This window comes from Orcinus orca, chromosome 10, assembly GCF_937001465.1.
Source record: "Orcinus orca chromosome 10, mOrcOrc1.1, whole genome shotgun sequence".
NCBI lineage: Eukaryota > Metazoa > Chordata > Mammalia > Artiodactyla > Delphinidae > Orcinus > Orcinus orca.
In genome coordinates this window covers 38,782,591-38,799,213 of record NC_064568.1, presented here as the reverse complement: position 1 = coordinate 38,799,213, position 16,623 = coordinate 38,782,591, and the positions used below count along the sequence as shown (strand labels likewise).

Below are 16,623 nucleotides of genomic sequence, written 5' to 3'. Positions count from 1 at the left end.
GACACCAAAACTCAAGTGAGTTTTCATACCTGGCAATGCTCCATGCCTACTGTTACACATCAATGCCAGGAAAGTAAAGCATCCTGACTCCACTGGAAGAGGGCAACAGAAGCTCTGCACTGAGAACCCTCCTAGACTCTGCCCTACTCCCTTCTTAACCTTGCCTAATGTTAAATCTGTATCCTTTCCCTATAACATACCATAACTGTGAGTATAATTACTTTTAAGTGAGTCTACAAGTCTTTCTAGCAAATTAACAAAACCGAGGGTGTCGGGAGCCCCAAATTTGCAGCTGGTGTCAGAAGTGAAGGCAGTACTAAGGACTGTGCCCTCCTAACTTTGTAGTTGGACCCTAACCCCAGCCCATGCCCAAAACAGTACCATCACATAGTATGTGCCCAAAAAATATTTGATGGATGAATAAATGAGGTTTCAAAGGGAGGATTTTAGGATTTTCTCCAAGCAGGGGCATGAGGTGAGATGGCTCACTGGTGGAAAGATGGTCAACTTCAAGCAGGAATAATTTGGCTTAGTACCAGCTGCTGTGAGTTCTCATCCCATTAGAGACCAACCAGGCAAGTATTCCAGTACTTTCTGAGATCATTCCCCAATGGTCAACAAAATTCAACATACTTTTACTGTAAAATCAAACCTAGAACTGATTAAGAAGACATTTTGAGGCCAGGAACACTGATGAGGCCATTCTGTACTACCCAGTGGGACGTGCCTTGGCAGGGATCCCTGAAGTACTAACAAAGGGTCGTTAGGGACCCCTGGGAGAAGATCCTCCCAACACCTTAGAGGCCACTCCCACCTGAGCCTCAAGTACTGTGAAGACACAGTGTTATTGAGATGGCAGCTCTGCCCTCTACCTGCAAGGCGGAGTTCATGAAGCAGGTGTTTCCCAGGTTTCCAAGTCCACAGAGCCCAGGTTGTACGTGAGTTGATGGGGACTCCTGACAATTATACGAAGCAGAGAAGCCAGATCCACTGGAAAACATAACCCACATCAGCAATAAAAGTGAGTGCTGTTCACATGCCCTCAGGATGCCTTTTGGGGCTCCGTCGGGGCCTCTAGAATTCTCACTTGATAATAACCCCGTGAGACAAGGTCTCTTTACTCCCCTCCCCAGCCCTCCAGCCCCCCCAACCCCCTGTTTTGATTTGACATGACAACAGGTGGTGAGCACATCCTTAAGGGGAGAAATGCTGTTTGAATCCTCTGCTCTCAGCTTTGGTAAATGCTAATTTTGTATCCCTCCAGAAGGCTAACTGCCAGGTGACTTCGGGGAAGAACACTGGTTACCAAGATCAAAGCTTGCACCTGCCGCCACCCACCAGGCCACACTCAGTCTTGACTGTGCCTGAGTGTGCAGGCACTCTCTCTCTCTCCTGACCTTCCTCTTCCACCCTGTCTGTGCTATATGGCAGGTACTCCTGAAACACTCGGAGAAAGGATCACAGCCATGCGGAGGGGAAACAGGCAGGGTCCTCCCACAGCCAACAATCATCCCCGCGTAGCTATTCTGCCAGACAACCAGCCCATTCCTTCACAGACAAATGCAGTGACCTCCATGACCACCAACTGACAGGCTGTGGGGAAAACACCAGCTCGCAGGAAGAAAAGCAATGTATATCAGAACTAGGAGGCACAATTTACTGTGGGTATGAAATGGAGCAAGAAACCACATGCAGCATGTTCCCATGGGGAGCCCTAATCCCACTATGCTTAGTGTAGCAGCAGAGGAGCTGTCCAGGTACGGCCTGGGAAAGGACTCAGCGGGGAAGGAAGCAAAGTGAAAGGACCTGCTCTTACCCCCTGCTGACACCGGAACTGTGCATCCCAGAGGTGTTAGTGCTATCACCATTTGAAATGGGAGAGGCAGATACTGAGGAATAGGGACTTGCTGATGATGTTGGAGAGGTAGTAAAATTTCTGCTAGGCACAGTGCTTGATCTGGGAGAGAGAAGCAGAAACAATGCTACTGATATTTTGCAAAAAGCAAGCCCTACTTAATGCCTTAGGTCTCTTCTCAAGAAATAAATGTTCTCCGTACTCAGTTATTTAAAATTAATTGCAAAAAGCCCATTTTCATGCTAATTCAAGACAAATTTTATTTAAGTGAGAGTAAAGAAATTAATTGATCTTCATGTCTCATTCATCCACATGGTCATATACTGAATCTTTCAGTAGGATAAAACACAAGGTTGATCTTCAGGGCATCCTAGTTTGATTTACAAATGATAAGCTTCCCTAAATTTTAACAGTTACCAGTGAAAGACAAAGAAAAATGGTAATAAGAGATGAATTTCCTCCAAAGTACTTGACCCAGATTAAACAGGTGGCTATAAGTATAACAGAATAGGAAAATGGCGATTTAGTTTCACTGTGCTATTTGAGGAAATTCCTTTTGTTTCCTTAAATTTACCAAATGTGAATAACCTCTGTTTCAAACTCATGTTTCAATATTTTTCACAGCATCTTATTTTAGATTTATTCCTACTTTCACACTAATTAATTCAAGGGCTAATTGCCCCAAATCTTAAATTGATATCAAACGGGACTTCCCTGTCGGTGCAGTGGTTAAGACCCCACGCTTCCACTGCAGGGGGCACGGGTTCGATCCCTGGTTGGGGAACTAAGATCCCACATGCCGCATGGTGCGGCTCCCCCAAAAAAAACCTGATATCAATTTTATCAAATTTTCTACTAAAATTCATATAGGCACATGCAGAAGAAACTGAGTTGTCTGCATTGTTTCAAATATGTACAACTGTGATTTTCCTTCTAGATTTGGGGTTATTTTTAGAATACAGAATATAATTAAGATGCATTGTCCCTGCAGAGTGCCCAACCTCATGTGATCTGATGTCAACCAGGGTTCCCCTTGAGAAGACAGTGGGACGTGGCAACAAAGATGAGTGATCCTGTACCCACACTGTAGGCAGATGTCAGGGAACTATCCAGGGGCCTAAATGGGCGTCAGGAACTGAGTTCTGCTTCACATTCTGTGGTCACAGCAAGGGAGGGGGAAAGAGGGCTCCCCAGCCTCTCACCCACCCATAAGGAAACGCACCTTCTCCAATCCTGAAGAGCATCTGCTTCACTGAGCCTCATCTCGGCTGCAAAGGAGTCCAAGAACTCAGGCAGCTCCTTAAGTAAGGCTTGTCAGAGCCAAGGGCACTCTCTTCTGCCACACAGGTGACTTAAGCATACACTTGAGGCCTGTCCACTGTGATGCCAGTATGCCCAGCCTCCTATGCAGGCAGGAAAGTCACTACCCAAGACTGGTCTGATATGGCAGACCCAGTTATCTCAGGTCTGGAGATACTACAAGATAGTGAAATTAAATTTCTGACATACAGAACCTCAAGGCACATGGCTTAACACTCCCCTTATTAGTAACTGTTCACTGGTAACTTATTTTATTCCCTGAACTTAAAAGGGCAAAAATCCATATAAAGCCACTACAAATATCCAAGACCTATCAACTTCTTAAACAGACAACAACATTCTGGTTGAAATGAAAGAGAACAGGGAATTTCCTGTGGCCCAATGGTTAGCACTCTGCACCTTCACTGCCAAGGGCATGGGTTTGATCCCTGGTCAGCAAATTGGGATCCTGCAGGCCGCATGGAGTGGCCAAAAAAATAAATTAATTAAAAAAAAAAAGAAAATAAAAAAGAAAAATTTTATTTGACATTCGTTTACAATGTTCTAGAAAATACTGCCAGTAGTTTAGAGTAAATTCGGTCAAAAAGAAATCCAACATTGATTACATAAGGATATTTTTTATATGCTTGAAAACTTATATAATACAAAGTTTTTGTTTGTTTTTTTACTCTACCTTTGACAGACAAATCAAAAAGCAAGACCTCTGTGCAGAAGTGACTTGTATCTGAGAAACGCTTGGGCATTGGTCACTTGTCACCAGGCAACTTCAGAGCACACCCTAGGGCACTGCAAGCCAGGAAGTAGGCAACGGTAGGAAATGCCTGACGTGAAGCAAGACCTCACTCTCAAATGTGACCGAGTCTCATGCAACAAACTTTCTGAAAACAGAGGCTACATCTCCAAATAAGGATCCCACTGCTCCTAAAAGATACTCTGCTTAAGCCTCTGGTCTCCTGGCACCTTTCTACTGAGATATTTCCTGATCCTAGGCATGTCCGGTCATTATCATCACAATGAAAACATGCCCTGACCTATGGCTGAGGCTCTGTAACATATTCATGCCTGCCCTCCGTGCTCCGTTGCTCTCTGCTTGCCTCTCAGATGTTCTCCAGGCCAAATGCCACTCTGAGGATGAGTCCACTCCTTAAGCCCACCCTCTGACCTCAGGTATTCAGAGGCCAGCATCTGGCATTATCATTAAGACAACAATCAACTCTTAGCCAGAATCCTCACTGCTTTCACAACATCCTAAGCTGTGATCTCCCCCTCCACCAACAGTGTTAACCCTCATATGCATGCAACTCAAATCGCTATTTCAGAAACACTGGCTTCTTCCAGCTCTGGGCAAGCAGTCTTTAAAGGGGACTGTGGTGCAGAGCTAACTGGGCCTTATAGACATCAGGCAAGTAAAGTTAGAGAGAATTAAAGAGTTTTAGAGAGGGGCTTCCCTGGTGGCTCAGTGGTTGAGAATCCGCGTGCCAATGCAGGGGACGCGGGTTCGAGCCCTGGTCCAGGAAGATCTCACATGCCATGGAGCAACTAAGCCCGTGCGCCACAAATACTGAGCCTGAGCTCTAGAGCTCGCGTGCCACAACTACTGAAGCCCACATGCCTGTGCTCCACAACAAGGGAAGCCACCGCAATGCGAAGCCGGTGCACCACAACAAAGTGTAGCCCCTGCACTGCAACAAAGAGTAGCCCCCACTCACCACAACTAGAGAAAGCCCGTGTGCAACAACGAAGACCCAATGAAGCCAAAATTAAATAAATAAAGTTATAAAATAAAATAAAGAGTTCGAGAAACAGAAAAAATGGGGCCAGATCGATACAGAACCTTGGAAGCACTAACACAGAGGTTGGAGCAATTCACAGGAAGGAAAAAAACATCTGAAAATGCTCAGAGTTTACCAGGTGGCTCTCACTAGTGAATAAAGGAGCTGAATGAAAACAATTTCATTATGCTGTTCTCCTGTCAGGATATATGTAAAATTGATTCTACAAGTGGGTTAAAAAAAAAAGGATTAAGCCAATCATTGTCTTTCCCTGGATGACATACTCGATGTACTTTCCCATTCCCTCAATTTTATCCTGTGTCGTCTCTGACAGACAACGTACTACTGAACAGGTCTGGTTTAAAAAAAAAAAGTCTGATTTGAGAGCTTGTCTTTTTTTTTTTTTTTTGGCGGTACACGGGCCTCTCACTGTTGTGGCCTTCTCCCGTTGCGGAGCAGAGGCTCCGGACGTGCAGGCACAGCGGCCATGGCTCACGGGCCCAGCCGCTCCGCGGCATGTGGGATCTTCCTGGACCAGGGCACGAACCCGTGTCCCCTGCATCAAGAGGCGGACTCTCAACCACTGCGCCACCAGGGAAGCCCAAGAGAGCTTGTCTTTTTAACGAGTTGAACCCATCTATAGTTATTCTAATTACTGTTATAGCTGGACTTAATTTAATCTCCCTTGTTTTCTAATAACCATATTTTTCAGTTGTTCTTTCCCTTCTTGCCTTCCACCTGAGTTTCCCTTTTTTATTTTATTTTATTCATGTATTTTATTTTTAATTTTTTGATTTATTTGCTTTTATTTTTGGCTGTGTTGGGTCTTTGTTGTAGCACAGAAGGAAAACCACATTCACAGATAGACAAAATGAAAAGCCAGAGGACTCTGTACCAGATGAAGGAACAAGATAAAACCGTAGAAAAACAACTAAATGAAGTGGACCTAGGCAACTTTCCAGAAAATGAATTCAGAATAATGATAGTGAAGATGATCCAGAACCTTGGAAAAAGAACGGAGGCAAAGATCGAGAAGATGCAAGAAATGTTTAAGAAAGATCTAAAAGGATTAATGAACAAACCAACAGAGATGAACATTACAATAACTGAAATGAAAAATACACTAGAAGGAATCAACAGCAGAATAACTAAGGCAGAAGAACGGATAAGTGACCTGGAAGACAGAATGGTGGAATTCACTGCCACAGAACAGAATAAAGAAAAAGAATGAAAAGAAATGAAGACAGCCTAAGAGACCTCTAGGACAACATTAAATGCAACAACATTCGCATTATAGGGGTCCAGGGAGAAGAGAAAGAGAAAGGACCAGAGAAAATATTTTAAGAGATTATAGTCTAAAACTTCCCTAACATGGGAAAGGAAATAGCCACCCAAGTCCAGGAAGCGCAGAGAGTCCCAGGCAGGATAAACCCAAGAAGAAACAGGCCAAGACACATAGTAATCAAACTGACAAAAATTAAAGAAAAATTACTGAAAGCAACAAGGGAAAAATGACAAATAACATACAAGGGAACTCCCATAAGGTTAACAGCTGATTTCTCAGCAGAAACTCTACAAGCCAGAAGGGAATGGGATGATATATTTAAAGTGATGAAAGGGAAGAACCTACAACCGATTACTCTACCCGGCAAGGATCTCATTCAGATTCGACGGAGAAATCAAAAGCTTTACAGACAAGCAAAAGCTAAGAGAATTCAGCACCACCAAACCAGCTCTACAACAAATGCTAAAGGAATTTCTCTAAGTGAGAAACACAAGAGAAGAAAAGGACCTACAAAAATAAGCCCATAACAATTAAGAAAATGGTAAGGGGCTTCCCTGGTGGCACAGTGGTTAAGAATCCGCCTGCCAATGCAGGGGACACGGGTTTGAGCCCTGGTCCGGGAAGATCCCACATGCTGTGAAGCACCTGGGCCCGTGTGCCACAACTACTGAGCCTGTGCTCTAGAACCCACAAGCCACAACTACTGAGCCCATGAGCCACAACTACAGAGCCCGTGAGCCACAACTACTGAGCCCACAAACCACAACTACTGAGCCCACAAACCACAACTACTGAGCCCACACACCTAGAGCCCGTGCTTTGCAACGAAGAGTAGTCCCTGCTTGCTGCAACTAGAGAAAGCCCGTGCGCCGCAACGAAGACCCAAAGTAGCCAAAAATAAATTAAATAAATAAATAAAATACCATTTTTTTAAAAAAAGAAAGAAAATGGTAATAGGAACATATATATCAATAATTACCTTAAATGTGAATGGATTAAATGCTACAACCAAAAGACACAGGCTTGCTGAATGGATACAAAAACAAGACCCATACATATGGTGTCTGCAAGAGACCCACTTCAGACCTAGGGACACATAAAGACTGAAAGCGAGGGGATGGAAAAAGATATTCCATGCAAATGTAAATCAAAAGAGAGCTGGAGCAGCAATACTCATATCAGATAAAATAGACTTTAAAATAAAGAATGTTACAAGAGACAAGGAAAAACACTACATAATGATCAAGGGATCAATCCAAGAAGAAGATATAACAATTATAAATATATATGCACCCAACATAGGAGCACTTCAATACATAAGGCAACTGCTAACAGCTATGAAAGATGAAATCAACAGTAACACAATAATAGTGGGGGACTTTAACACCTCACTTACACCAATGAACAGATCATCCACACATAAAATTAATAAGGAAACACAAGCTTTAAATGACACAATAGACCAGATACATTTAATTGATATTTATAGGATATTCCATCCAAAAACAGCAGATTACACTTTTTTTTTAAATTTCTTTAAGGCTTTCGTTTTTTTTTAATAAATAAATTTATTTAGTTATTTAGTTATTTTTAGCTGTGTTGGGTTCTTTATTGCTCTGCATGGGCTTTCTCTAGTTGCAGTGAGCGGGGGCTTCTCATTGTGGGGGCTTCTCTTGTTGCGGAGTATGGGCTCCAGGTGCGCATGTTCATTAGTTGTGGCACATGGGCTCAGTAGCTCTGGCTCGTAAGCTCTAGAGCACAGGGTCAATAGCTGTGGTACACTGGTTTAGTTGCTCTGCAGCACGTGGGATCTTCCCAGACCAGAGCTCAAACCAGTGTCCTCTGCATTGGCAGGCAGATTCTTAACCACTGCGCCACCAGGGAAGTCCTACACTTTCTTCTCAAGTGCGCACAGAACATTCTCCAGGATAAATCATATACTGGGTCACAAATCAAGCCTTGGTAAATTTAAGAAAACTAAAATCATATCAAGCATCTTTTCCGACCACACCGCTATGAGCTTAGAAACAAATTACAGGGATAAAAACATAAAAAACACAAAGACATGGAGGCTAAACAATACATTACTAAATAACCAAGAGATCACTGAAGAAATCAAAAAGGAAATAAAAAAATACCTAGAGACAAATGACAATGAAAACACAACGATCCAAAACCTATGGGATGCAGCAAAAGCAGTTCTAAGAGGGAAGTTTATAGCAATACAAGCCTACCTCAAGAAACAAGAAAAATCCCAAATAAACAATATAAACTTACACCTAAAGGAACTAGAGAAAGAAGAACAAACAACACCCAAAGTTAGTAGAAGGAAAGAAATCATAAAGATCAGAGCAGAAATAAATGAAATAGAAACAAAGAAAACAATAGCAAAGATCAATAAAACTAAAAGCTGGTTCTTTGAGAAGATAAACAAAACTGATAAACCTTTAGCCAGACTCATTAAGAAAAAGAGGGAGAGGACTCAAATCAATAAAATTAGAAATGAAAAAGGAGAAGTTACAACAGACACCGCAGAAATACAAAGCATCCTAAGAGACTACTACAAGCTACTCCATGCCAATAAAATGGACAACCTGAAAGAAATGGACAAATTCTTAGAAAGGTATAACCTTCCAAGACTGAACCAGGAAGAAATAGAAAATATGAACAGACCAATCACAAGTAATGAAATTGAAACTGTGATTAACAATCTTCCAACAAACAAAAGTCCAGGACCAGATGGCTTCACAGGTGAATTCTATCAAACATTTGAAGAAGAGCTAACACCCATCCTTTTCAAACTTCTAAAAAATTGCAGAGGAAGGAACACTCTCAAACCCATTCTATGAGGTCACCATCACCCTGATACCAAAACCAGACAAAGATACTACAAAAAAAGGAAAATTACAGACCAGTATCACTGATGAATATAGATGCAAAAATCCTCAACAAAACATTAGCAAACAGAATCCAACAACACATTAAAAGGATCATAGGGCTTCCCTGGTGGCACAGTGGTTGAGAGTCCGCCTGCCAATGCAAGGGACATGGGTTCGTGCCCCGGTCCGGGAAGATCCCATATGCCACGGAGCGGCTAGGCCCGTAAGCCATGGCCGCTGAGCCTGCGTGTCCGGAGCCTGTGCTCCACAACGGGAGAGGCCACAACAGTGAGAGGCCCGTGTACCGCAAAAAAAAAAAAAAAAAAAAAAGGATCATACACCATGATCAAGTGGGATTTATCCCAGGGATGCAAGGATTCTTCAGTATACACAAATCAATCAATGTGATACACCATATTAACAAATTGAAGAATAAAAACCATATAATCATCTCAACAGATGCAGAAAAAGATTTTGACAAAATTCAACAACAATTTATGATAAAAAAACTCTCCAGAAAGTGGGCACAGAGGGAACCTACCTCAACATCATAAAGGCCATATACAACAAACCCACAGCAAACATCATTCTCAATGGTGAAAAAACTGAAAGCATTTCCTCTAAGATCAGGAACAAGACAAGGATGTCCACTCTTGCCACTATTATTCAACATAGTTTTGGAAGTCCTAGCCACAGCAATCAGAGAAGAAAAAGAAATAAAAGGAATACAAACTGGAAAAGAAGAAGTAAAACTGTCACTGTTTGCAGATGACATGATACTATACACAGAAAGTCCTAAAGATGCCACCAGAAAAATACTAGAGCTAATCAATGAATTTGGTAAAGTTTCAGGATACAAAATTAATGCACAGAAATCTCTTGCATTCCTATACACTAACAATGAAAGATCAGAAGGAGAAATTAAGGAAACAATCCCATTCACCACTGCAACAAAAAGAATAAAATACCTAAGGAGGTAAAAGACCTGTACTCAGAAAACTAGAAGACACTGATGAAAGAAGTCAAAGATGACACAAACAGATGGAGAGATATACCATATTCTTGGACTGGAAGAATCAATATTGTGAAAATGATTATATTACCCAAAGCAATCTACAGATTCAATGTGATCCCTATCAAATTACCAGTGGCATTTTTTACAGAACTAGAACAAAAAATATTAAAATTTGTATGGAGACACAAAAGATCCCAAATAGCCAAAGCAGTCTTGAGGGAAAAAAACGGAGCTGAAGGATCAGACTTCCTGACTTCAGACGATACTACAAAGCTACAGTAATCAAGACAATATGGTACTGGCACAAAAACAGAAATATAGATCAATGGAACAGCATAGAAAGCCCAGAGATAAACCCACGCACCTATGGTCAACTAATCTATGACAAAGGAGGCAAGGATATACAATGGAGAAAAGACAGTCTCTTCAATAAGTGGTGCTGGGAAAACTGGACAGCTACATGTAAAAGAATGAAATTGAACACTCCCTAACACCATACACAAAAATAAACTCAAAATGGATTAGAAACCTAAATGTAAGACCGGACACTATAAAACTCTTAGAGGAAAACATAGGAAGAACATCTTTGACATAAATCACAGCAAGATCTTTTTTTGATCCATCTCCTAGAGTAATGGAAATAAAAACAAAAATAAACAAATGGGACCTAATGAAACTTAAAAGCTTTTGCAAAGCAAAGGAAACTACAAACAAGACGAAAAGACAACCCTCAGAATGGGAGAAAATATTTGCAAATGAATCAACCGACAAAGGATTAATCTCCAAAATATATAACAGTTCATGCAGCTCAACATTAAAAAAACAAACAAGCCAATCCAAAAATGGGCAGAAGATCTAAATAGACATTTCTCCAAAGAAGACTTATAGATGGCCAAGAAGCTCATGAAAAGCTGCTCAACATCACTAATTATTAGAGAAATGCAAGTCAAAACCACAATGAGGTATCACCTCACGCAAGTCAGAATGGGCATCATCAGAAAATCTACAAACAACAAATGCTGGAGAGAGTGTGGAGAAAAGGGAACCCTCTTGCTCTGTTGGTGGGAATGTAAACTGATACAGCCACTATGGAGAACAGTATGGAGGTTCTTTAAAAAACTAAAAATAGAATTACCATATGACCCAGCAATCCCACTACTGGGCAAATACCCAGAGAAAGCCACAATTTAAAAAGACATACTCATGGGCTTCCCTGGTGGCGCAGTGGTTAAGAATCCACCTGCCAATGCAAGGGACACAGGTTCGAGCCCTGGTCCGGGAAGATTCCACATGCCACGGAGCAACTAAGCCCATGCGCCACAGCTACTAAGCCTGCGTTCTAGAGCCCACAAGCCACAACTACTGAGCCCGAGTGCCACAACTACTGAAGCCCGCGTGCCTAGAGCCTGTGCTGTGCAATGAGAAGCCACCCAATGAGGAGCCCACACACCGCAAGAAGAGTAGCTCCTGCTCGCCACAACTAGAGAAAAGCCTGCGCGCAGCAACAAACACCCAACACAGCCAAAAATAATAATAAAAATAAATAAATAAATAAGTAAGACACATGCACCCCAATGTTCACTGCAGCACTATTTACAATACCCAGGTCATGGAAGCAGCCTAAATGCCCATCGACAGACGAATGGATAAAGAAGGTGTGGTACATGTATGCAATGGAATATTACTCAGCCATAAAAAGGAACAAAATTGGGTCATTTATAGAGACGTGCATGGATCTAGAGACTGTCATACAGAGTGAAGTAAGTCAGAAAGAGAAAAACAAGTATCATATATTAACGCATATATGTGGAAACTAGAAAAATGATATAGATGAACTGGTATGCACGGCAGAAATAGACACACAGATGTAGAGAACGTATGAACACCAAGGGGGGAAAGTGGCGGGGGTGGTGGTGGTGGTGGTGGGATGAATTGGGAGATTGGGACTGACATGTATACACTAATATGTATAAAATAGGTAACTAATAAGAACCTGCTACATAAAAAAATAAATTAAATTAAAAAATTTTTTTTAAAAAAGGAAAGTGTTTTTTTTTTCCCTTTCACCTCCCCATGGCTATTCTTCTGTTCTTCTTTAGTTTACAAATCCCAGGTTTTAGTTAGAGCCCTTCTAACTGCTAAAAGGCATTTCCCAGCCTCCTTTGAAGCCAGGTGTGGTCATATAATTGGCCAGAGATGTAAAGGCAGATCTTCTATGTGATTTCTGGGAAATTTCTTTAAAAGGAAGGGGCAAGGCTTCCCTGGTGGCGCAGTGGTTGAGAGTCCGCCTGCCGATGCAGGGGACACGGGTTCGTGCCCTGGACTGGGAAGATCCCACATGCCGCGGAGCGGCTGGGCCTGTGAGCCATGGCCGCTGAGCCTGCGCGTCCGGAGCCTGTGCTCCGCAACGGGAGAGGCCACGGCAGTGAGAGGCCTGCGTACCGCAAAAAAAAAAGGAAGGAGCATGTCCTTCTTCCCAATTCCTCCTCAGCTACTTGAATGCAGATATGATTGGTCCATCTCCAGCAGTCATCATGGACCCTGAGTTGACCACCTTTAAAGTTGAAGCCACGCACAGTAGAGCAACATGACAAAACAGCTGGATTTCTAATAATAGCAGCATTGAACTGCCCACCTCAGAAATTCTTTTTGGAAAGATATAACCATCTACATTGCTCGACATGCTAACTTTCAGGTCTTTCTTCATTGCTACCAGAGCTTTCCTAATCAATACAACATATTATATAAAAGATGTAAATTCTACTTTTGTATTTCTGGTAGTTACTCCACTAACTTACTAGGATCTATAACTGTTTTTATTTTTCCCCATCATAATTACTTCAACTTATTAACTACATTTCCCTGCAAAAGTAGTTCAGGACATTCTCATCTCTCTTTACTGCTTCCTGTCTCCTCAACTGTCTTCCATGTTGGGATTACCCAGTATTTACTTCTGGATTGTTACTGATAAAGGCTGCTTTCTTAAACCTTTCTTCTTACTATTACTAAACTTTTTTAAAACTTTTTATTGAAGTATATTACACAGAGAAATATATACATTATGAGAGTACAAAAATCAAGACATTCCTGGGAATTCCCTGGTGGTCCAGTGGTTAGCGCTTGGCGATTTCATAGCCATGGCCTGGGTTCAATCCCTGGCTGGGGAACTAAAATCCCAAAAGAGGCATGGCACAGCCAAAAAAAAAATCAAGACATTCTCACCAAGCGAATACCCCTATATAACCAGTACCCTCAGACCAAAAAACAGGACAGCACCACCCCCCAGGTGTCTTCCTCACGCTCCCTGCAGTCATTATTTTTCTCTAAGCTAAACTCCATCATGACCTTGACACCCATAGATCAGTTTTGCGGGTTCTTAAGCTTTATATCAAGGGACTCAAACAGTATGCCACGTTTTGTGTCTGGCTTCTCATTCACATGGTTTATGAGACTCAATGTTGCTGTGGCTGGAGAGAATTCTATTGCATGCATACACCACAATTTATCCATTCTCTTTTTGGTGGACATTTAGGTTAGCTCCAGTTTGTGACTACGACAAGCTGTGCTGTCATGAACATCTTTGAATGTATCTTTAAGTGAATGTGAGATATATTTCTGTATGCCTAAGAGTAGATTGCTGGGTTGTAGAATATGCACACAATTCGTCATTTAGTACTTGTTGCTAAACCTTCTAAAGTCACTATACCAGTTTATATGCCCCATCAGCAAGTTCCAACACCTCTACAACACTTGACACTACCTGTCTTTTTCATGTAACCATTCTGGGGGATGTGCAGAAGCACTGCATTATGGTTTTAATTTGCCATTTCTGGATGACTGCTGAGGTTGAGCACCTCTCCATATGGTCGCTAGCCACAAGGTAGCCTCTTTTTTTTTTTTTAATTTATTTATTTTTGGCTGTGTTCGGTCTTCGTTGCTGCACGTGGGCTTTCTCTAGTTGCGGAGAGTGGGGGCTACCATTTGTTGCAGTGTGCAGCCTTCTCATTGCGGTGGCTTCTATTTTTGCATAACATGGGCTCTAGGTGCACAGGCTTCAGTAGTTATGGCATGAGGGCTCAGTAGTTGTGGCTTGCCGCTCTAGAGTGCAGGCTCAGTAGTTGTGGCGCACAGGCTCAGCTGCTCTGCAGCATGTGGGATCTTCCCGGACCAGGGCTCGAACCCGTGTCCCCTGCATTGACTGGCAGACTTAACCACTGTGCCACCAGGGAAGTCCGGTAGCCTCTTTCTTAAAGTGACTGTTATAGGTTTTCTCGCCCTTTTTTCTAGAAGGGGTGTCTGACTTTTTCTTACTGACATTAAGGGGTTTCTTTGAAATTCTGGATATAAACAATCTGTCAGACATAGGTATTGCAAATAGCTTTCTCACTCTGTGGCTTGCCTTTTCACTCTTTTAGAACAGCCCTGAATTTAAAAGTCATCCACTCAGGCTTCCCTGGTGGCACAGTGGTTGAGAATCCACCTGCCTATGCAGGGTACACAGGTCGGAGCCCTGGTCCAGGAAGATCCCACATGCCGCAGAGCAGCTAAGCCCGTGAGCCACAACTACTGAGCCTGTGCTCTAGAGCCCACGTGCCACAACTACTACAGCCCTCACGCCTAGAGCCCTTGCTCCGCAACAAGAGAAGCCACTGCAATGAGAAGCCTGCACACCACAACGAAGAGCAGTCCCCGCTCACCACTAGAGAGAAGCCCGCACACAGCAACGAAGACCCAATGCATCCAAAAATAAAAATAAATAAATTTATTTAAAAAAAACAAAAACCTTAAGAAAAAAAAAAGTTATCCACTCTATCCATGTCCTCCTCTATGGTTTGTGGTGCTGTGTCTTGTGTAAAAATTCTTTGCTTACTCCAAAGTCATAAAGTCCTTGCATTTCTGGTCAACAGAACACTTCACTAGTTGTATACTCTCCCTTGCACCTTCTGGATTTTACTGCCTGCTCCTGGACGTTAACACTACTTCCCCCAAGAGGTTTTCAAAGAGGAGCTCTGTGTAGAAAACTTTCTAAAGTCATCTATGCCAGAGAAAATTATCTTTACATTCAGATAACAGTTTAGTAGGTTTTAAAATTCTAGTTTTTGGGCTTCCCTGGTGGCGCAGTGGTTGAGAGTCCACCTGCCGATGCAGGGGACACGGGTTCGTGCCCCGGTCCGGGAAGATCCCACATGCCACGGAGCGGCTGGGCCCGTGAGCCATGGCCGCTGAGCCTGCGCGTCCAGAGCCTGTGCTCTGCAACAGGAGAGGCCACAACAGTGAGAGGCCTGAGTACCGCAAAAAAAAAAAAAAAAATTCTAGTTTTAAAGTTATCTTCCTTTGGGACTTCCTTGGTGGTCCAGTGAGTAAGACTCCACACTCCCAATGCAGGGGGCCCGGGTCTGATCCCTGGCTGGGGAACTAGATCCCGCACACGTGCCGCAACTAAGAGCCGGCGTGCCACCACTAAGAGCCACATGCTGCAACTAAAGATCCTATGTGTTTGGGCTTCCCTGGTGGCACACTGGTTAAGAATCCACCTGCCAATGCAGGAGATATGGGTTTGAGCCCTGGTCCGGGAAGATCCCACATGCCGTGGAGCAACTGAGCCCGTGCGCCACAACTACTGGACCCAGCGCACCCTAGAGCCCGTCCTCTGCAACTAGAGGCCACTGCAGTGAGAAGCCCGCACACAGCAAAGGAGAGTAGCCTCCAGTCGCTGCAACTAGCATGCAGCAATGAAGACCCAACACAGCCAAAAATAAATAAATAAATTTAAATAAACAAATAAATAATAAAGATCCCATGTGTCACAACTAAGACCTGGCACAGCCTAAATAAATATTTAAAGTTTTCTTACTTTGATACTGAAAAAGTATCTCCTAGGTCCATTGTGGCTGTTGGGAAGTTTGATATTAATCTGCTTCTCACTGTGACTTTCTCTTTCAAACAGATTTGACATTTTCCTTACATCTTTGTTGTTAAATTTCAATCTAACGTGTCTTGGTGTGGGCTTTGTTTTTTCTGTCATGTTTAGCATTCTTTACATTTAAGATGCATCCTCGGGCTTCCCTGGTGGCACAGTGGTTGAGAGTCCGCCTGCCGATGCAGGGGACACGGGTTCGTGCCCCGGTCCAGGAAGATCCCACATGCCGCGGAGCAGCTAGGCCCGTGAGCCATGGCCGCTGAGCCTGCGCGTCCGGAGCCTGTGCTCCGCAACGGGAGAGGCCACAACAGTGAGAGGCCCGCATATCGCAAACAAAAAAAAAAAGATGTATCCTCTTTCATGATTTCTGAGAAACTCTTGGTCATTATTTCTTCTAACATTTTCTTCCCCTGTCCGTCATTTCCTCTCTGCTTCTGAGATTCCTATTATCTGGACACTGACATTTCTACTCCCATCCTCCACAGCACTTTTCTTCTATTATCTTCCACCTCCTTATCCCCTAGAATTCTTCAACCTGACCTTCCGACTTCTACACTCAAGTCTTGAGCTACATCCA

General features: G+C 42.9%; 1 protein-coding gene across 15 annotated transcripts in view; it reads right to left on the bottom strand.

Annotated features, from left to right (window-relative positions):
* The window catches only part of USP4 (ubiquitin specific peptidase 4), a 49,355-nt gene that overhangs the window by 21,304 nt on the left and 11,428 nt on the right, over nt 1–16,623 (bottom strand). For 9 of the 15 annotated variants that reach the window (XM_004283938.4, XM_033413145.2, XM_049716136.1 and 6 more), the window contains 2 exons: nt 1,817–1,957; nt 873–990 (listed from right to left, as the gene is read on the bottom strand). The exons of 2 other annotated variants lie outside the window; for them this stretch is intronic. In XM_004283938.4, coding sequence (XP_004283986.1) covers nt 873–990; nt 1,817–1,957 — 259 coding nt within the window. Of the gene's footprint in view, nt 1–872; nt 991–1,816; nt 1,958–3,077; nt 3,539–16,623 lie in introns of those variants that run through there. 4 more of the 15 variants (XM_004283939.4, XM_033413156.2, XM_033413149.2 and 1 more) reach the window with 3 other exon arrangements.